Genomic DNA, 22,012 nt, shown 5'->3' on the forward strand with positions numbered 1-22,012 from the left:
CTTCGGCCGCCGCCATCATCATCATCATCATCATGGCCGTCATCATTGTTATCCCGCCTCCTTCTTTGTCCTCCTCCACATGGCAAGCGATGCAAATGCGAGCCCTCATCAGTGACTCATCATCATCATCATCATCAGCGGGAGCGCAACGGCCACTGTTTTCTCATCAATAAATCATCGCACGTGTATTTTTAGTCACGGCCGCCGCTAACAATCGAGAAGTAATGAGGGCGGGATGGGAAAAGTGAGCGCGCTGCTGGCAATTACAAAGTTATAAACAATGCTAGTGTACATTTGATGTTTCGAGTGTTGGATTCAATAAGCCGCCGTTTGTTTTCCGACTACAGACGGCAGGCAGACAAACAGGATTACTGCCTTTTTCCACAGGGGGAGCAGCAAAGCGGGCACATTTCAAATCGCGCATCGTCGTGCCAACAACGGCGTCCAAAAAAAGAAGTGACGCGCGAGGGAGATGGGTGGCGCCGCTTCTTCTCAAAGCGGACCCCCCCCCCCCAATCTATTGTCCCGTCTTGTCTCATTTACATCATGACATTAATGGAGACCGGGGAGAAGGCGGAGGGATGTTGTTGTTGTTGTTTGCACAGCGATGCAGTTAAAAAAAAAAAAAAAAAAAAAGTGGACAAAACAAAGGGGGAGCGAGATCAGTCCGACACATTTGGGTCATCAAATCACATTCAACAAAACAATAATATAGTGCCGTCAAGTCAACAAAACCAAAAAATATATATGGTTAATAATGGCAAATAAATATTAAAAATTATGCAGCTAAGGTTCAAATAAGAGAGATAAAATATTAGGACAAATATCAGAAAAGAAAATAAATATAATCAGTGGAAATAAAAAATATGGAGCATTACATTTGGGAAATATGGTCTAGTCAACAAAAAGTTTCATGTTTGGTACATAAAAGTCATAAAACGAACACTCGGCATGGAAGTATAATAAAATAATTAAATGGCTTCATTCAATTCCATCCACCCATTTTCTTTTGCCGCTTACCCTCACGAGGGTCGTCGGGAGTGCTGGAGCCTATCCCAGCTGTCAACGGGCAGGAGGAGGTGTACCTCGCGGCAATTTTAGAGTTTTTGGGATGTGGGAGGAAACGGGAGTGCCCGGAGAAAAGCCACGCAGGCACGGGGAGAACACGCAAACTCCACACAGGCGGGGCCGGGATCGAACTTGGGTCCTCAGAACTGCGAGGCCAACGCTTTACCAGCCGATCCATCTTTATTAGCCTTGATTCAATTTAATTTGCAAATAAAGTCAAGTAATCAAATGCAAAAATAACTTTGGCCATTATAATGTGTAAAGTTTGGCAAATGAAGTCAATAAAAATGTATCAATACATAAAATAGAAATAGAAGGTGTTAATTAAAAAATGAAATTTAAAGATTTGACATGAAGTCAAATGTTAAATAAAATTGGTCAAATTTGGAAAACAATGTCGAAGAGCGAAAAAAAAAAATTAACCCCCCCCCGCAAAAAAAAAAAAAAAAAAAAAAAAAAACGCTGTAAAAGGTTCAAGCTCTCGATTAAAGCTTTCCAGTGAACGGCGCAGGGGCCACCGAAGCGAGCGAGGGGGCGTACCTGAGCGCCCGTCCCTCTGAAAGTCCACGTGGTACCACTCGCCGTCGTTGACCTTCCTGTCGATGGCCTTGGTCTTGGTGGTCCCCGAGCCCATGTCCAGCAGCAGGTACAGGTGGCCGTCCAGCATCTCAATGGCGAAGAAGTCCACCTGAAAGACACAAGAGGGGTGGGGAGGGTCCCCAAATGCTGGACTGGTGTCAAACTCATTTTTGTTGTGGCCCACGTTATGACTGAAACCATAAAAATCTTTAATCGCCTCATCATATTTACATGAAGTCGTTTTGGAATCAGAAATCACGGATAATGCGTTTTTCAACTATTGTACACGTTCAGCAACACAAAAATGCTTGCAATATCATTCAATTGAATTTTTTCTGCAGATTTGAACAAGAATCGTGGAAGTCGACACGGATGATTTGCCTCCGCGGACCACACAAAATCATACAGTGGCCCCGATCTGGCCCCTGAGCCTTGAGTTGGACACCAGTGCCTGACTATATAGAGCGGCGTATTCGCGAAAATGAAGCCCAACGGGTCAACTTAAAAAAAAAAAAAAAAAAAAAGGCGGAAAAAGGCCCACTCTCGGTGGGTTTGTTTGACCTTGACGGTGGGCGGCGTGCGGGGGTCCTTGCGCTGAATCTGCCTGGGCTTCCCGTGGCTGAAGAGCATCAAGCCGTTGGGCTCGGTGGTCCGGAAGTCGAAGGAGATGGAGCCCGCCTTCTTGGCCGTCCACTTGCTCAGCGCCACGAAGGACTCGGGCGTGTCGAAGGTGACGGGATCCAGCGTGGCCACGCTCTCGCACTTGAAGGACACCACGCCGCTCACCTGCGGGGTCGTCGGACCGCCGTCGTGAGCTATTCGATAGGGCTGATATGCGACAAAACCCGATCCTTTCGGGATTGAAACGGCGCCATCTTTACAGCATAATCCCATTTCACGAGGGGATAAAGACTTTTAAGATGGTGTACGCCCCCCCCATGTCACAAGCCCAAATTTGCAATGGGGTATGTACACTATACTGAATATTATGGGATACGGCGCTGGAGAATAAACATGACAAGACTGCTGCAAAATTCTCACAATTTCTACTCGTGTCTGCGTTAATTGCACTTTTTTGTTTTCATCAAATTCCAAATACAAATCTCGCTTTTCTTTTGAGCACTTAGAGGGTTCAAATACAAAAGCCGAACACCATCTCCATTTTTAGGCAAATGTGGCAAAATTATGATTATCGTAATTTCCTGCCTACAAACCGTGACTTTTTTTTCACACGCTTTCAACCCTGCGGCTTATGCGGTGATGCGGCTAATTTGTGCATTTTCTCTAACAGCTGCAAGGGGGGCACTCAAGTGGAAAAGGTAAGAGCGAGACCAATGGAATATATGTGCCAAGGAAGTGGCTTTTACCAGTATGTTTTTTTTTTGTTTTTTAAGCACTGCGCTAGTTTTAGCGCTTTTTTTTCTGAACCTGCCCTTTTCCTGCTACCATGTTGTTGCTATGTTAAGATAAGATATTAAAACTTTGAAAACTCTTTCTGTGTACCGTCTTACTTTGTAAATATCTCGTGTTTCAACGTGGGCACTTGCGGCTTTTACTCAGGTGCGGCTTATGTACGTACCAAATGGTATTTTCTTTACAAATGTACTGGGTGAGACTTATAATCGGGTCCACTCTGTAGGACGGAAATTACAGTTTGAGTTTTTTAGTATGATCGTTTTTATTTTGGGCTTTCAAAATGGATAAAATGTAGGCTATTAACAGGCTCATTCGGAAAAGACGACATTTTTACTGAAAAAGTCTTTCAATGACAAAATGTGCACTTATGACACAAACGGTTGGTTTTATACGTACTTGTGTGAGAATAAAGTACAGCAGTTTCAGTGGACTAAATGCACAAATACCAAATATTTAACACGATTCGACTTTAGAACGCATCGCAAATGTCAACAAACTCAAAGCAATAGAAAACCCAAATTGATTGCGCTCATCGGGTTGACGTCTTTTAGTGATCTTCCGGGATTCAATCAACAGCGAGTGCAGCTCTACTGCGGCTCGCGCGAAGGCGAAACATTCCTAAATCAAACGCAATATGGCGGGGCGGCAATTTTAGATTGGTCCTCTTAGTGACAGGTTGCGCTCACGGGTGCATTTCGACAACATTAAGCCGGAGGAAAACGTCTCGAGAGCCGCCGCGGGACCATAAAATAGAAGTTGCGGAAGCGGAGACGACAACATGGCCGACGCTACCTTCATCTTGGGGTCCCCCTGCTTAGCCAGTCGAGACAGCTCCAGCCGCACGTCGTTGTTCTTGTACACCACCTTCCACCGGGACACACACACACACACACACAAAAAGGATGAAATATGAAGCCACATTTGAATCACAAAAGATGGAACATTGATCAATCATTTCAGGTTCTTTTCATGGTTTTTGAGAGTCCCAAATGAAGCGGATTTGAACTGCCAACTACCACTTTTTGGGCACCCAAGATGAGTACAAGTACAGTACTTACTTCCAAGTACTGACGATACTTCAGGACATCTTGCAGTTGTAACAAATATATCTTATAATCACCAAATAGTTTTCGAAAACGTACTTCTGTCCGATGCGGGATGAGTTTTACTCCAAGATACTACTTTTGGTGTAACAACTTCAAAAAGTAAGATTGCAGACATGCTAACATCAACAACAGTTTTGCCAGATTTTTATCTTTAAGTAGCACAAGGTATTTCTGTTATGTAGTGTGTTGGGTCTGAACACCAGGGGGCGCCACAGAGAAGAAAAGAATAAGAGGAATATGGATGCACTGTTCCCTCTTTTTGTTAATTATAAAAATAAAGTGAGCAAAGAGCAATACAAAGATTTGAATGGCTCTACGCTTACGTGGGCACGTTAGAGCGCCTCATTGTCAGCCGTGAGTGCGTGCGCATCACTGCTAGAAGGACAGAAGCATGAGGATGGAAGCAAATTAAAAAAAATAAAAATAAAAAGTCAAACGTGATCGCGAGCAGCTGGACCGGGGGCTGCTTTAGAGCGCCTCGTTGTCACGCGGTGGAAAAGCCCTTGGGGTGTATTCCAGCCGACGGAGACGTTATTATTATTATTATTAGGTAGTGGTATTTGATTGACAGGTGACAGCTGAGAGGGGCGTGGCTTCAGCGCATTTGACGGACACGCCCACATCCTTTCAAAGCGGTCGGAACGGCCTCATTTTATATCCTTGCCGACGTTTTACAGAGACATAAATAACATCGAAGTGTTTTGAGAGGAGCGGGCAGCGGCAGGCCGACGGCGCCGGCGCCGGCCCGCCTTCTTCCTGCCGCGCTCGCACACAGAACGCTCTCAGAAGTCGGCGCTTGTGCCGAGCATCCTGATGCATCGGCACGAGCGCAAACACAGGCCGGCCTTGATTGAGCCGCGGCGCATTCGCTTCGCTTCCTCCGGCAAGCAAGCAAGCGAAGTTAAAAACAAGGCGGCGACTTTTCAACGATGCGACCGATAAAACGCCGAAACACAACGAGGAAAAATAGAAGTCAATGACATCAAATGTCAGATTGTCAAATAAAATAAAGTCAAGTTTGCAATCGATTGAATCGGTGGGATGAATAAAACAAAGTGCAGAAAAATCCGTACAATAAATCAAAATAGAATAAATCACGAAAAGAAATAAAGAGCATAGAAAGAGAGAGCAGATATTGAATTGGATAAAAACAGAAAAATCAAGTAAAACCAGGACTTAAATGTTATAAGAATTTGCATATTTAGTCAAATAAAATAAATAGAACTTGCCAAGTAAAGTCAAATAATTTGACTGAATACAATCATGGAGATAAATTAAAATAGAAGAAAATAACCAAATAATGACACAAATAAAATTAAAGTTTGCAAAAAATACAAAACAAAAAGCAAATATAAATTTGCAAATCAAGTCAAAAAACGACATCAAATAAAAGATGATAAATATAAATAACTGTAAAACTAAGAGGAAAATACAATTTCGGAAAAGAAGCCAAACAAGTGAAAAAAAAAAAAACAATGAAACGAATACAAATATTTCCTAATAAAGTGAAATCCTCTCCAGACTCCTTTAAAAACTTGTCCTATTTTAGTGTATTATTATATAATTACGGCACGACACTTGTCAATCGTTTACTTAGGAAAGATGACGTTCTACACCACACGCAAACTGGAACTAAATCTCCATTTGCACCACGGTGCTAGTAAACATGCAAACGGACAGTACGCGTACTTACAGCTGTCACGTTTGGTTCGGTCGTTTGTTTACGACTCTCCCGTGGCCGCGTGAATGAAAGCGACGCTCGCCCGCTCGCGTATTTACGTGTACTCCGTACGCGTTGCATATAAGAATCGCGCGCGTCGCGGCCTGGCTAATTAGCATGCGTCTCGTCCCTCAACGACGCTCCTCATTAGCAATTCTCTCAGATGTTGGCAAGGTGTCGGAGACTTTTGCTGACAATCTGCCAGTTGGAAGCGTTTCTCTTGCCGCACATGCTTTTTTTTTTTTTTTGCTAACAGGAGAATGTTGGTTGCTTGGAGCTCTAAATCGGACGACTTGATCATGTTTCTTGTTTTGAAAATTATTTAAACCGGCGTACTTCAGGATTGCGTACAACGGTTAAGTATATTTCATTTAATTTTAAACGGGCATTGAACTGAAGTCAGAAAAGCACCTGAAAGCGGTGAAAGACGCTTTTGGGACCGTTTTTACATGGACGTCGGCGGCTATTGTTCGATTTCACGGCGGCGGAAATCGAAGCCGTGAATGCGCCCACGTCACAGAGAAATGGCAGATTATTGAGGATTATTAAAAAAAAAAAAAAAAAAATCTTAATTGACAGTATGTATGCGGACAGAGGCTTTGGGCCGCTTTCGAGTGCCTCGTTGTCACGGCATGGGAAAGCCCTGCGATGACCCGGTGAGAGATATTCCGGCGAATGGAGGCTTTAGGCGGATATATTTTCGGAAGACACACCAATTTTTCCGAGTTTTCAGTGTTTTTTGATTGACAGTTGGCAGTCGAGCGGGGCGTGGTTTCAGCCCATTCAACGGACACGCCCACAATGTTTCAAAGCGGAAAGAACGACGCGATCTTAAGGCCTCCTTCCATATACTTGAGCATTCAAATTTGTATGATTTGCTCACAACCCTTTTCACTTCACCGCGTCTCCATCCAAACAAAACTGCGTAGATACTTTGACGACTTTTCACCCACGTAAAGCGCCCCCCGCCCCCACCTCTTTCAAACAGCCCATGAAGTTGTTGCTGACTGGGGAGCCCGGCAGGTCCGCCGTGCTGGGGCTGCCTCCCACGTAGAAGAAGTCGTCGGACCCCAGCATGGTGTAGTCCTCCTGGGTGTAGCCCGTGGTGGTCAGGATCCCGTCCACCGAGATGGTCACCTACACAACAAAGCACAGGGAAAGGACACGCTATATACTCACACCCAAAGGTGGCGCTAGGCGCTAGCTAGGTGCAGACCAGCCAAATTAGCCCCCATTTAATCTGGCAACCAAATGTGTATGCGCTGTGGCGGGAAGAAGGTCCGGTTGGTTTGGGGAAGTGTGCGTGACTGCTTTGATGTAGTGCCGCGGACTGCGTGGAAGCAAAGGCCTGTGAGCAATGGTGTCAGAAGTTGGGCTGTTTGGACATGAGGCCATCTGTGGAATTTCACGTTGGAATAACTGGTGGAGATTATTTCTTGGACTGGGTTGTTGCTACCGTGTCAAAAACCGCAGCTTGCTGGTGGTCCTGGTCGGTGTCCAACCTACTGGTGTCAGAAGTGGAAGTCTTGGTTCTAAGGATGTCATTTTGAAGGACCAAATTCTCAGGAGAAAACTGTGTGCGTCCGTGGAACCAATCCAGTACATTTGGGTTAAAATTCAAGTTGAGAGTACTCAGTCAGAGTCCGGAGACAAACGGCGTCATGAAGAGGCTGGTAAAGTTCGACAAATGGCCGACCCTTGCTTCCAATTTTCAAATCGATAGACCCCGGGTGAAATCTGCCTTTGGAATCCAGAGTGTGGTGTTGGACATTATAAGCGGTGGAAAAGCACGGTGAGAAAAAGCTACCATGGCCCAGAGTCAGGACGATTAGTTTTGTGGTCTTGATCCGATTTATCAACCCAAAGGATTTAAGGTTGATGGTACTTCCTAAATGTTTGGTAACAAAATGTGTCAGACGTTCGATGTAAGGCATGAAATGAGCCCACCCGTAAAAACGGGAAGTAGCGAGGCAGCGCTACCATGCCGGAGACTCAAGACTCCTGGCAAAGATTTTTCAAGACAATTGACCGAGGACGAAAATGTGGGATGAGGCATTTCCACATCAGAGTCTGGTGTCAGATGGTACAGTATCCGGTGATATGGGCCCCAATGTGGAAGAGGCACTATTTGTGATCTGGGTACCATGTAGCATGCAGCCCCAGTCTGAGTTATTCTGGTAACCCTCCTTCTAGTAAACCCAATCAACATCTGGTTTGGGGATTCTCCTCCTGAGAGTTGGGAGACAAGTGGTCTCAGAATTGGAATGTTCATCCGTCGCACAGTTGCACACCCATGAAGGGGAAAATAACGGGTTGTGGTGTCTTAGTCGTGTCCAATACTTTTCAACCTTTTCAAATAATTTTCATTTGGGTTGAGAGTGCTCCTTGCTTAGTTGTGTGACAAATTCTTTCAGAAGTGGGATTGTAAACTGCGACACAATCCCATGAAGGGCGAGGTAGACTCTCTCTTAGTTGCAGCGATCAAAGTTTTCCCACCTCTAAAGACAAATTCTGATCTGGGTTGAGGGTAATCCTCCTCAGAGTTCCGTGACAAAGAGTGGAAAAAATTGGGTCAGTTAGCCATGACACAGTGTGACAGAGTAATCTGGCTAGCCCGACTCTTGTTTGACAACCCAAAAGACAGCAATTCTAATCTGGGTCAAGGGGTTCTCGTCCTCAGAGTTTGGCAACAAATGTGATTGGGAGCCATGAAGCGAGGGCCCGACGAGCCGGGATCTGAGCTGTCGTGGCAAAGAGTTTTTCAAGCCGAGCGACGGATCTAACTTTAGCGAGGGTACCTTCTGTGAATAAAATGCTGTTAGAAGCTGGATCGCGGGAAGGAAGGACCTGTTGGGACAGGCGACCCCTCTCGCACAACACTAAATGTTGAAACGTTTCCCGCTAGACCACTTTCAGACGCTAACAAGTCCACGCTACTAAACAGCCTGGCACGATTATTGATCTCGGGCATGAGAAAGCATTAAGCGCTACGTCAGATAGTCACGTCCACCGCAAGGGTGACTTTGTCAGCCGAGGCTTTAACAAACACTTTCACGCCAGATTGCACCACAAACGCTGACTCCACCTTTGGCTTTGCAAGCTCTTTTTCCCGTCGGCGATTTGATTTACTCGCTCATACAACTTTTAACAGCTTGCCTCGCTCGACACACAAGCGGCCCATTTTGCCACCAGACAGACTCCGATCCTGTCACCCGAAGGCCGTAAACTAGTATTCCTGTTTATGTAGCGGGCGCAAGGTGTTAGTAGAGTCTCCAGAGGCTAGTTAGTAGTGCCGGGTTGCTGAGGTTAGGGTTGATGATGTTAGTAAGCTGTAATGGCGTTAGTGTGTTGTTAGTTGCGATGATGTTGTTAGTGGAGTTTGCCATCTTGGGGCCGGGGGACCGTTTTGTTGTTTTTTTTCAGCTCAGATGACATCCTGACGACAAACACGCACATTTTGACACACACGTAAGCACACGTTTGTTAGATGGGCTCATTCCACGAGGAGATGCATAAACATGCGGCGTGGTCGCTCATTCCGCGTGCACAAGGAGGATGACGGGATGATGGGGAGGAAGCGTGCAGCAGCGACTCGGACGCCGGCAAACCAAAATTATGCGAGCTACAAGCGGCCGAGAACGGGCCCTCGCGGCCAAACCGCAAAAATGACGGTCAAATTTTGACGCCGTGCTCGACGCAAAAAAATAAAAAAAGCTTAACTTTCGCGTGGCCCATCTGTTTAGGAGTTCAGTTTTGCGAATACGTGAGCAGAATTTGGAAAGACCTAAAACATCCAAAATAGCTGCTTGGACCTAAAATGAATTTCAGACGCGGTTCCTGAGACTTTTGCATGCGCCCGATCTAATGTTGATTTGTGAAGCCAGTAGCGTCGGGGGCTGATTGATTTTTGGGGAACTTTTGAGTGCGGCGCTAATGTGCGAGCCCCTATGCAGTCATGCTCCGCCAATCTTTTATGGCATGGCCAAAAAAAAAGTTTACAATTTATTTCTGAGCCCTTTGCCGAAGATTATTGCTCCCGAGTTTGACTCATTTGTGTAATTTACGGTGTAGCATTGTTTTTCCAAACTACGAACTCCAGATTTCACCGCTAAAAGGGCTTCGAAACAAAGTCGCTGAATTTTAGTTCACTTTCAAGAACGGATGTTTTCCAAGCATCCTGTTCCGCTACACTTTTACCAAATTTTGTCGTGATTGGTGAAAGCTTAGAAATGTATTTTTTTGCGGAATGTCGCTTTTAAAGAAACCCGCTAGAAAAAAAAACCACCATCCAATGAGGGTGAAACAGGATAACTGAACATTGAAGCCCTTCTCTGATTGGTTGACCACCTTGTTAAAAATATCCACCTACATGATCATACGGGGCAAAGTTTCAATGCGTCAAAATGCCCTAAAAACGCAACTTAAATAGCGCAAAGGGAACATTATTCGTAAGAAGAACAACGTGGGCAGTAGAAAATGTCGTACTTTACCAATCAATTGTTGTCGTTTTGTCAATTTGTTTGTTATGAAGGATTTTAGAAGTGCTCATTGCAGGTTCCTCAAAGTTAGCTTGTCACGTTGCTACTTGTGAGGATTCATCAAAGCACTAAGCCTGGAATTCGCCACTAGATAGCTACACAAAAACAAAATGGCCGACTTCGCGCCCGCATTGGTGCAAGGATTCTTGGGAGGTTTTTGTAGGTGCAGGCATAATCCACCCGATTTTTTTACTGTTTGGGGGAAACTGGTTTTTAAGGCAAATGTTTGCTGAGGCCCACATTTGATGACCTCGACAAGAAAATCTCGTAAATTTAGCCTGACGGCGAAGATAAATACATTTGCAAAAAAAAAAAAAAACAAAAAAAAAATGACCTGACTCACGGGTTTGAAAAGAAAGGCCATGATTTTGTTGGAAGAATAAAAGTGGGCACCACTCCAAGTGGGCCACCAGCGCCACCAAGCGCTCGGGTCGTAATAATAGATATTGTAATTTCCGATTTATAAGCCGCGACGTTTTTCACACGCTTTCAACCCTGCGGTTTATGCGGCGATGCGGCTAATTTGTGCATTTTTTTTTTTCTTACGGCCGCAAGGGGGCGTGGAAGAGGTAAGTGTGAGACCGGTGGAATATATGTGCCGAGGAAGTGACTTTTACTGGGCCGTCCCTGTTAGCGCTGCGCTAGCGTGTTACTGCCGTGTCTTGGTGATTTTTACCGGTATGTTTTTTTTTTTTTAACCGGCTTGGTTAGTGCAGCGCTAGTGTGAGTGCTACGCAGCGGTGCTAGCGTTAGCACTGGCGTTAAACTCTCTGTGCGCCATCTTTTTTTGTAAATATCTCGTGTTTCAACGTGTGCGCTTGCGGCTTTTACACAGCTGCGGCTCAGGGTCTACCAAATGCTATTTCCGTTACAAATGTACTGGGTGATGTTTATAACCAGGTGACCTCCGTAGGCCGGGAGTTACGGCAATTGCGTTTTGTGCATGCAGAAGAGGAAGTGCGATGCTGGCGTGCGGGTGAGGCATGAGCCAATCAGAAGTCATGAGGCGGGAAGAGAAAAGGCGAACATGGCAACAAGAGAGGGGTGGCAGGAGGGATGACTGGGGGGGTGGGGGGGGGGGGACATCGGGGCTTTTTTAAGCTCAAAACAACAACCAAAAAAAAAAAAAAAAAAAAAAAAAAAGAATTACCAACCGCACTTATCCTTTTATTGCTTACTTTTGTCGTTGTTGTAAAAAGGAAATAAGACACGGGGGGAGGGGAGGGGGGGGCAAAAGCCAAACTAAGAAACAATTAGAATGGTATCTACCGAACAATGGAGTTTGTTTACCATAGCGTGTCCAATGCCTGAGTGCTTTGTAGGAGAGGGGAGGAGAAAGGAAAGCAAACAAAAAAAAAAAACTGTGAACAGAAGGAATTGGACAAAGGAAAAAAGGAACCGCTCGAGAAAAGGAGGCCCTCTGGTGAGGAGTGCTTTGCGCTAGGAGAAGGGCACAGGTTAGGTTAGTAGTATGAATCATTCCATGGATGGTGTTAGTTAGTTCCACTAGCAGGTTAGTAACAAGTTAGTACAAGTAGTAGCCACTCACTCACTCGCAGGACGGGAAGACGTACTTACCTGCGAGAGCTGCCGGACGGCTGCAAAATTTTTAAAAATTGGCAGCGCGGGGCACAGACTACTTAGTGGTAGCGTCACCGTTAGCGTCCCCTGGTCGGACCTCCGAGTCCCCGGCGCCGGCCGCCGTTGTCGCGCTCCAGGTTAAAAAACGCGACAACGACTCCCGCTTGTGACGACGCCATCAATGTTGCAACTAAAATATTCACGCGAAGCCACAAAAATGGCGGAATTTGCACTTTACAAAAAAATAGTCTGCTCTGACTACTACCTTTATTTTTTTTGGTTCATTCCTGATCTTTTTTTTCTCCCCTTTCGAGTCCAATTGTTTATTAAATTAAATTACTGTGTATTAAATACAAACATATGTCTTTCAACTTTGTATAGTTTTTATAATGCGGGACAATTAAAAAATATATATTTAAATCAGTTTCTATTAAAAGGAAAGGGAAAAAAATGTAAAATTTTTCAATCATTTAGGAAAAAAAACTACAATTGAATATTTAACAATCAATTCTCTTTTTTAATTGATTTTAAATTTGAAAATATTTCGGTTAATATTAAATTGCAGAAAATATATTCAGTGAAATGGTTTTCCATGAATTTAATTGGAGTATTTTTTAAAAACGCGTGAAAAAAAAAATCTGTATATATACAGCCTTAAAACATTCAAGCTACACAAACGTCTGAGAAAATAATAATTTTGCAGCGCCCTCAGATTTTTTCCGCAGCTGCACGTGTACATATATATATTTTGAACCGTGAAAAAGTATATTTAGCCTAGCCAAAGTCATGACCAGCCGTGTCGGAATTCTTCAGAATCAAATTGGGCGTCGGCCCGCTCCGATTTTGCGTCGCTAACCGCGGACGGGAGAGGACGCGGCCGTGCGTTTACCTGTCTCAGGTTGCGGGTGACCTTGACGTCGTGCCAGGCGTTGTCGTTGAACTTGCCGTTGACGGGCTCCACCAGGGCCTCGAAGGCGCCCGAGCCCAGGTTGATGACCAGCGACACGGCGCCGTTCTTCAGCGCCAGGTTGACGTAGTCGGCCGACTTGCCCGTGTGCAGCATCAGCCCGTTGCGCTGCAGCGTCTTGAACGACAGCGTGATCTCGTCGCTGCTCGACTGGATGGGGTTGGGCGACAGGTCGTAGCAGAAGAACTCGGAGCCCTTGAAGGTGGCCACGTACTCTTCGCGGGCTGTCGCCAGAACAAGACGAGAAATATTCCGTCACTCATGCTTGCCTGACGTGAACTGGCGATTTATGTCTGGACTCTAGTTTGGATGATGAAACACGAAGAGGACGGTCGCAAACGAAGCAATATCAGTCATGCCATATACGCCCGTGAATAATGCGACTGGGCCATAAATCCATTAAATCGCTATTTTTTTTTTCCTGGGGGAAAGGAAGAGGGGCATCGGGTTCCTTCCTCCCCGCCAAAAATGGGGGAAAAAAGGAAGGTGTGAGGATAAACAAAAAAAGTTTTTGTTACAAAATAATAAAGTTTAAAAAAAAAACTACAAAAATAGTTTTACAAACAAAGGGAGGTAAGAAAACAGAGATGTACACAAGTTGCCAATGGTCATGCCGTGCCGCACAACAGGCAGCTAGCGAGTGGTGAACAGCCAACTCTAAATACATATTCCCTGACGCCCATGTCACTCACCAGGCCAGGTCCCGCCTTTTAAAGCCAGACACACTCAAAGTCACAGAGTCACAAGAGTAGAACGAGAGGACGATGACGTGGACAAAAATAATTCCTGCGCCTCGCATGCACGTTATTGTGTGTAATTATCCAAACGGCATTTGAATCCCTTAACTTGAATAATTGATGGGGTCAACAGCCGAATACGCAATACAAGAAATATTTGACACCTTTGAAACAACGATATTGATGCTAGTTGCGCTAGCCCGGTTATGACGATTCCCGTCATATTTTAGCTTTAAACTAACAGACGTTGCAAAGACAAAGTAACGCGCTCGTCCATGTTTGTCATCCGTCTGAGTGATTTCGTGGACTCGATGGCAAGCGGGCCTTTCTGGCTTCGTTTCGAAGCTCGTGGAGTCCTCGCTTGCCTCATTTGCATCAAGTGATGAGGCCTGCTCGGGTGAGACGTGAAACATCTTCTAAGATAGTCAAAATCAAATCAAAAAGAGAGAACTCGTACGTAGTGGTTTGCGTCACACTGGGGTTAAAAGATGGCCGACTCGCTCATTAAGTGCTAACCTGTACTGCGGAAGAAAATCTTTTTTTTTTTTTTTTTTAAATAAGACAACATAATGAGAGTGATTAGTACATTTGGTGAGCCACGTCGTCTCCCTCCCACGCTCGATGCTCCGACGTGACAAAATGGTGGGTGCTGATCAGAACCAGGCGGGGAAGAAAAAGCTGGGGAAATACTCCGTAAGATGATCCAAATGTTTGTTCTCGTCAAGAAAATCCTCACTGACAAATAAAACAAACAAAACAGACTTCCCGCGACGGCGCTAATTGTAGCGCGCCGCGTAAACAAGCTTTGATCGCTAGCGCGGGTTTTGCGGCTTACGCTGCGCAGGGATGCGCGAAGAGACGCGTCGCCGGCGCCTTGTGAAGTCGTTACCAAAGCGGCGGCGCCGCGAGGACGGCCGCGACCGCGAGTCCGACGCTAGCGCTCGGCAAAAAAGAAGGACGCTCGGCAGAAGTTTGAAGTCGCAAAGCTTTCGTTGGGTCTTGAAAATGGATACAAATTGGAAGAAAAAGAAAAAAACATTTCACAGCATTGTTGATATGTATATATTATTTGATATACAATGAACTCGTAAGAATGAATAAAAAATGTAATTCAAACATCTCTTTTATAACAAAACCTTGAGGAAAAAACATTTTTAAATTGTCTTTTATTGATGGAAATAAAAAAATAACCCCTCCAAAAATGTCCTTTACGTCAAAATGAAAAATACTATTCAAAGTAAAAAAATATTTAGAAAGATGAAAAAAAACAAGCCTTCTTCATTGTCATGTTTTCAAATAAAAAAATGAACAAAAGAAATTTGAATTCCTAATAATAAACATTCCAAAATGAGTTGTTTTTACAATAAAAGTTAAAACAAATCTCAATTCAAATGTTACAATTTTAGAGTAAAAAAATCCAATTCAAATACTATATTTTTATTGTACATATTTATTTTATTTTTAAACACCTTGGATTGACAATTTCTAATTTTTAAATTTTTTTTATTATGAATTTAGTGAGGAAAAAAAATCCAATAAATGTTAACTTACTTTATATAAGAAAAATAAATAGCAATTACAAAATTTAAATATAAAAAAATCTAGAAGTATTTGTATTCATATAAGATCGAAAAATTCAACACTATTGTCTAATAGAAAAAAATCTATGGGATAAAATGAATTGACTTTTTGTAATCATCGCAAATGTTGCGGCGGCGAAGGCCGCAGTGTTAATGGCCAATTACGATTCAACGGCACGGGGAGGCAGCCAATGGCGGCTTGCCTCGCGTGCCATTGGTGACCCCCAAGGACATTAGCCCAAGGTTTGGCAATCCATCATCCTTAAACTCTCCGCTTTCTTATCTACTGGCGCGCCCGCCCACGCACGTCTGCAAGCGAGGACGCCCCTCCGGCGCGGCCGCCATCTTGCCAGCGGGTCGGGCCGGGCCGGGGGTAAGAGGAGGGCGAGCCGCTTAATGAACGGACTGAAGTGTAATAGGTTGTCACGGCTGAGCCGCGGAAGAGCGCTCGAATGGAAATGGGGGGCCGCGCTCCGCGACGGAATAATGAAGAGGACAGCCGAGACGGGGGCGCCGCCGAGAAGATGGCACCATTCGAAGAGCAATTATGGCAAATTGCCTTCCTTTCGCCTGAAGAAGAGAGAAAAGACCGCGGACGGCGGAGAAGCAACACGTCGGCTGCCAGTCACGCTCGCTGATTACCGACTGCCACTGTTAATTAACTAGCGCGCGGGGGGGTGCGCCAGACAACCGCTTTTTATCCCTTCCTGACGTCTTTTTTTTTTTTTTTTACAATTTATTTTGAATGCTCACATTTAAGGATTTGATATTAAAAAAAAAAAAACTACTCAATTTTGCAAATTCACAGCAGAAAATTCAAAGAGCCACGAGCGGCTCTGGAACCTGGGGTTGAACACCCTTAGCACAGGGGGACATTAGCTGATTAATGACATCATTCTTATTTTGAATCGTTATATTCCCACCGAGTGCTGTAAATATTGGTGTGTTTGTCATAAAAGTTATTACCAAGGCAGCAACGCGGGTTAGTGTTCCCTTACAGTGACAAACGCACAAAAACCAGAGACACGCACACGCTAGCAAAGACACAATTCGTAGCCGCATCCCGGCTGCAATTTACACAGGTGTCGTTGGGTTTGCGCTAATTTACGCACGCAGACGGGAACGCACGTAAAACATTCCCCCCGCGCTCGCTGACCCCGAAACGCTCACGCTTTGCCTTCCCGCCGCAAATCCTCGCATCAGCGCGCCGATGCGGCATATGGAACGCCGTACGAGTGTGTGTGTGTGTGTGGGTGTGTAGACACAAAACGCAAAACAATCACACACGCTTGGCACACCTGACCCGCTCGCTGTGAGTGGATCAGCTCAGATTAATGTAGTGAGTCACTATTAACTCGGTGGGAATGCAGTAAAACACACTTTGTTGGCAGGAGCGTTCAAAATAAAATTTAAAAAAACAAAAAAAGAATAAATAAAATCGGTCGCAAGGACCCCAGCCCCAAATGCAAGGGGAATTCGCCCGTTTGCGTTGCGCCGTAAGGGAAAACCTGCAAATGGCGGACGCGCCGCTCGTGAGGCAAATAGATGCCACAAGGTGGCGGCAAAACCGGCACGGCGGAGGCCATCATAAAAGCGCCAACGCTACGCTTGCTAGCATGACACGGCCAGCGGGTAGAATTTTGAGGAAAAAAAACACAACAAAATCTGTTATCATCATCACCAATTTCAACACTTTAGATTCGTCGATGATTTCTAAAACTACAGGCGTGTGTGTGGGGACTGATCAATAGCATAGAATTTTTTTTTTTTTTTTGGAAATATGAAATTGACCAAATTTGAGGAAAGGAGTTTTCCATCCAACAGTTACAATGTACACAATCCTGAACCCGTCTTACACGTTTTGATGTATTGGGACGACTCATGCCAGACTCCATAACACGTCAGGTGCCGCCCCCCCCCCCCCCCACCAAAAAAAAAAAAAAAAAAATGAAAATGGTGAAAATAAGCTTTGTCTCCACAATTGAGTTGTCCATCTTTGCACCTTTTCGGCAAGCATTTTACATATTTGGAAAAAAAAGAAGACGGCCAGAGAAGTAAAAAAAAAAAAAAAAATACCAGAAATTAGCGAGGCAAACACCTCGTTTTTTTTTTTTTTATCTCGTTCATCTTTCGCACCTGGTAATTGCTCCCCGTTTCCACGGCAACGGGGCATTTCATTTTTTATTTTTTTATTTTCCACGGCACGCGAGAGAGCGAGACAAAGAAACGCTAATTGAGTGAAGCGCACGTCATCGTGGGCGGCTGGACTAAAAGTGAATTAAAGAGAAGAGTCGCGTAGGGAATTGAACCATCAAGTGTTTTTAATCCAGATTATCATTTGCGTGTTTTCCCAGATTTTTTTTTTTTTTTTAACTTCTGTAACTTATTGCCATGCCTCCGCATGGGGGGGGGGGGGCGACGGTGGGGCAATGCACTTTTAGTTTATTAAAAACACACAAAAACAAAATCTCTGCACGGGCTAGCCGACTTGTACGCTACGCTAACAAACGTGAGTACGGTTGAATCACTTGACTGCAAGACACCGAACTTGCCCCAACGTTGGCAGGTTCCTTCAGACAAAAGTACATAGATCCAAACACGGATGAAATCTCAACATCCATCCATCCATTATCCAAGCCGCTTATCCTCACAAGAGTCACGGACGAGCCGGAGCCTAACCTAGTTAGCTTCAGGCGCAGTCACAGGGCAGATAGACACTGAGCGGGAATCGATCCCACGCTGCCTGCACCAAAGTCAGGCATGTGTACCACTACACCATCAAAATACATTTGTGCTTACCCGTGAGTGACTGCGTGTGATTTTGCAAGGCACTAAGGAAGAATGTGTGGATGGCGACCTTAAGCAATATTGGTACCTGACTATTTTGGTATCCCATGCACAAAGCTTGAAAATATCCAAATAATCAGACAAATATTTGGTTGCATCTTTGTGGATTTCAGCTACTGCAGGTGTGATCTTGAATGTTGCGATAAAAGAGCGACTGCGGTAATAAATTCCAGAAATCTGGCCGTGCCGCAAATTTGCAACCCGTTTGTGTTGAGGACGACTCACTCGGCCGCTCCTTTGTCTGCTTCTAATTTCTCCGCGTTTCCCCGGCAACCGGGCGTTTCAGTATTGACGAGAGACGGTGACGGAGCGAGGCGCACGCCATCGCCGACAGCTGCGCTGAATCAAAATGGCCGACCGAGGCGCGCGTCGGGGGAGCGCACGTTACACCGCACCTGATGGCGGTGGGGGGGTTGTTTAATAAGAGAAGTTGGGCCGGGGGGGGAGGCAAAGCTTGCTGGCAAACAAAATGGAGAAGGGAAAAAAGGAAGGAAGGAAGGATGGAGAGGTGGAGTGAGGGAGGGCAAAAAAAAGAAAAGAAAAATGCTGCTCCATCTACAGTAAATCCCAGCATGGCGAGCTTCAATCATGGCGGTCCTGTCATTCTGGAGATAGCACACTGCAATCCAACCCCCCCAAAGCCCCCCACTACCCCCCCCGGCTCCTTTTTAGCCCACGATGCAGTTCTGCTATCAGCCGCCAACACACAAACGCACATACGCGCCTTCTTTAATAACCGGCAGGTGGATTAACTACGTGCTTAACTAGCGCAAACAGATAGATGAGCAAAGGCTTGCAAATGCATGCAAATGTATGCAAACATACGCGGTGCAGTTAAAGTCTGCCCACCCCCCCCCCCCCAAAAAAAAAAAAAAAAAAATCAAGGCTGTCAGAAGCCGCTGACTGGCAGCTGCTCGCCGAGGACGACGATATTGCGCTGCTGACGGATTGGCTGTCGCCGGTGCGTCGTCTTTCCTCTAAACTTTCCTCACAGTCAAAGCTTTTATATGACGGCGATAAAACGAGAAAAAAAAAATGATCGGATTTTTGAGAGGGCTTCAGCTTTTATTTATGCGATGTGTCGATTTTTAAAGACGGTGCAATCGCACTAATAATGAATATTTACATTTTTTTTTGCTGATACCTCTTTACTGCACGCCAAAAACAAAGTCAAAGAAAAAGCAAAATACCGGAATTCCCGGCCTGGAGAGCGCACCTGGTTATAAGCCTCACCGGGTACATTTGTGGAATGGAAATACCATTTCGTACATACATACATACATAAGCCGCACCCGCGTAAAAGCCGCAAGTGCCCACATTGGAACACGAGATATTTACAAAGACAGACGGTACACAGAGATTTTAATGCTAGCGCCGCCGCGCTAACACTAGCGCTAACGCCAGCGCCACGCTAAGAGGGCCGGTTAAAAATAAAAAAGTACCGGTAAAAATCACTGAGACACGGCGGTAACACGCTAGCACAGCGCTAACAGGGCCAGACCACTAAAAGTCACTTCCTCGGCACATATATTCATTCCACCGGTTTCACTCTTATCTTTTTTTTCGCTCGAGTGACCCCTTGCGGCCGTTAGAGAAAATGCACAAATGAGCCGCATCACCACATAAACCGCAGAGTTGAAAGCGTGTGGAAAAAAAGTTGCGGCAAGCATATTTTTATCCTCTATGTATAACAACTAATATTATTGCAGCTTAATGAAGTAATGAAAGGCTTCCCCGTTTGCCTGCACGACTTTATGAATGGCGTTTCCACTCGTTTTAGCGAGAAAGAAAGAAATTATATTGATGTGAGGTGAGGAGTTTCATTTTCAGGCCATAGCTTTGTCTAACAGCAAAAAACGACTTTGCTGCCACCTTGTGACATGTATAGGCAGTTCCCAACATTTTGGGCGGGTGTGAATTTGAAGTGGTTCATTGTCACTGTAGTAAACAAAAAAAAAAAAAACAAACAGAAATACAAAAGGAAAGTGCCACAAAATCCACCCCACCCCAAAAAAAACAACGCAGTCATCACTCATTGATGCTGGTTAAATGCGTTCCGTTCCTTTTCATCAGCCATAAGACACCCCCCCCCCCCCCAAGGCCAGCATTATGCGAGTAATTTCCACATTTTGTTGTCACGCCCAAGGTGACTCGGTTCGTCGGGAAGTGATGGAAGCGTGCGGCGCTGATTAGCGCTGATTAAAATGGCCGCCATCAAAAGTCTCTTTATTGAGTCACTGTTTAATGGTGGATCCTTGATAGTGTCTCGCCGTGAGAAAATGAAATTGAAGAAGGAAAAAAAAAAAATAACGAGAGCTATTTCAGGTAGGTTTCAACACTAGGGGGCACTGTGTAAAAAAAGAGGAAATACCAACGACAGAGTAAAAACTAGACTGCACACAGGCCCCTTTCAAGTGGTAATTCGGCTCCAACTTCCGGTCAGGGCAAAACATCGGTTTGGGTACTATTTCACGTGAAAGTTAACATCTTTCCTCCATCCTTACATTTGTACATTGTGAAAAATAATATTGGAATATGATGAGTTTAGCTTTTTGGTCTCAATATGGTTAATTCTTGTTGCGCTGTTGGTTGTCAAAACCGTGGAGGCGGTCGCAAAAAAGTAACTTTTCACCGGTAAGTGTGTTTCAGTTTAATCTTCATAATTACCGTAATTTCCAGCCTACAAGCCGCGACTTTTTTTACCCCCCCACACGCTTTCAACCCTGCGGTTTATGCGGTGATGCGGCTAATTTGGGCATTTTTTTTCTAACGGCCACAAGGCGCTGTGATTACACCAAGTAATTAAGTTGGACTTTGCCAGTTTGTTGCCTTGAGTTAGTGAGTTGCGTTCACTGCCAGCAGGAATCTCCACCACCGAGAGAAAGTGTAGCGTGAGCTATCCTCGTCACAGCGATTGTGTGCCACCATATTTTAGTCCTGTCTTAGTTTGCCTTCTAGTCATCAGACCTCGCTTCATGTTTTTGGTTTTTCTTATAGCTTTGCGTTGTTGTCCCTCTGCGTTCTCGGACTGCTTACATGACCTTAGCTTTGGATAAAACTACGCCTAACGTCATGCCCCCGTCCCGGAGTCCTGCATTTGGGTCCAGCCTCGCACCGTTGGTTATTGACATTTTTTTTTCGCCACTAAAAGTATCCCAATGTCCCATTTTGTATTTTTTGGGGGGTCTTCCCTTTAACTCCGTCGATCCGCTTCGGCCTCGGCCCCGCCGGTACCCAGGGAAACCGCCTCGTTTCCATGACGACGTCCGCGGGCGGAACAATGTCTTTTGTCTTAAAGCGGGGATACGATCACAGCTGCTTTCATCCTTTTTTGTCACACACGTGCGCGCACGCCGGACGTCGTACGGTTTGTAGAGCACGACGCAAACGCCGGACGCGGCCGTCTTGTTCGCAGATAATAAGCGACGTCTTTCCGCGCGGGGGGAAATGAAACGGCTCTTTAATGGACGCCGCGGCTATTTCAGTTGTTGCGTTAATGCCAGACAAGCGGCGGAAATAATTGACTTTTTGTCGCGCGCGTGCGCTCGTTGCACTGTTGGCAAACAGCAAAGAAATGAACTTCAAATGCCAGATGGGGCACTGGAGTGAATCGCCAAATGCGGCATTGTTACACGCGCGTGTATGCGGTCAAATCGATGTTTTAAAAAAAATGTAATAATAAAAAGCTTTTTTGAGCGAGCGGAGGTAAAAAAACAAAAAAAAAAACAAACGGAAAGCCAGCAAACGAGCCTTTAAAAAAATCACAAACGTGAAAGACAATAAGAGCGCGAGTGCGAGCGTCAGCAGCTCGGCGGAGGAATCTGCATCGCTGATGAATCCCGACCGCGACCAAGGAGAGATGCCAGCGAGAAT

General features: G+C 45.2%; 1 protein-coding gene across 13 annotated transcripts in view; it reads right to left on the bottom strand.

The window, feature by feature from the left end:
* Window positions 1–22,012, bottom strand: part of nrxn1a (neurexin 1a) — a 70,784-nt gene that overhangs the window by 28,831 nt on the left and 19,941 nt on the right. For 9 of the 13 annotated variants that reach the window (XM_061809952.1, XM_061809953.1, XM_061809946.1 and 6 more), the window contains 6 exons: window positions 12,898–13,199; window positions 11,718–11,741; window positions 6,865–7,026; window positions 3,856–3,927; window positions 2,209–2,433; window positions 1,609–1,756 (listed from right to left, as the gene is read on the bottom strand). In XM_061809952.1, coding sequence (XP_061665936.1) covers window positions 1,609–1,756; window positions 2,209–2,433; window positions 3,856–3,927; window positions 6,865–7,026; window positions 11,718–11,741; window positions 12,898–13,199 — 933 coding nt within the window. The remainder of the gene's footprint in view (window positions 1–1,608; window positions 1,757–2,208; window positions 2,434–3,855; window positions 3,928–6,864; window positions 7,027–11,717; window positions 11,742–12,897; window positions 13,200–22,012) is intronic. The other 4 variants (XM_061809958.1, XM_061809957.1, XM_061809956.1 and 1 more) reach the window with 1 other exon arrangement.

The sequence above is a fragment of the Syngnathoides biaculeatus genome, chromosome 22, assembly GCF_019802595.1.
Source record: "Syngnathoides biaculeatus isolate LvHL_M chromosome 22, ASM1980259v1, whole genome shotgun sequence".
NCBI classification, from domain to species: domain Eukaryota; kingdom Metazoa; phylum Chordata; class Actinopteri; order Syngnathiformes; family Syngnathidae; genus Syngnathoides; species Syngnathoides biaculeatus.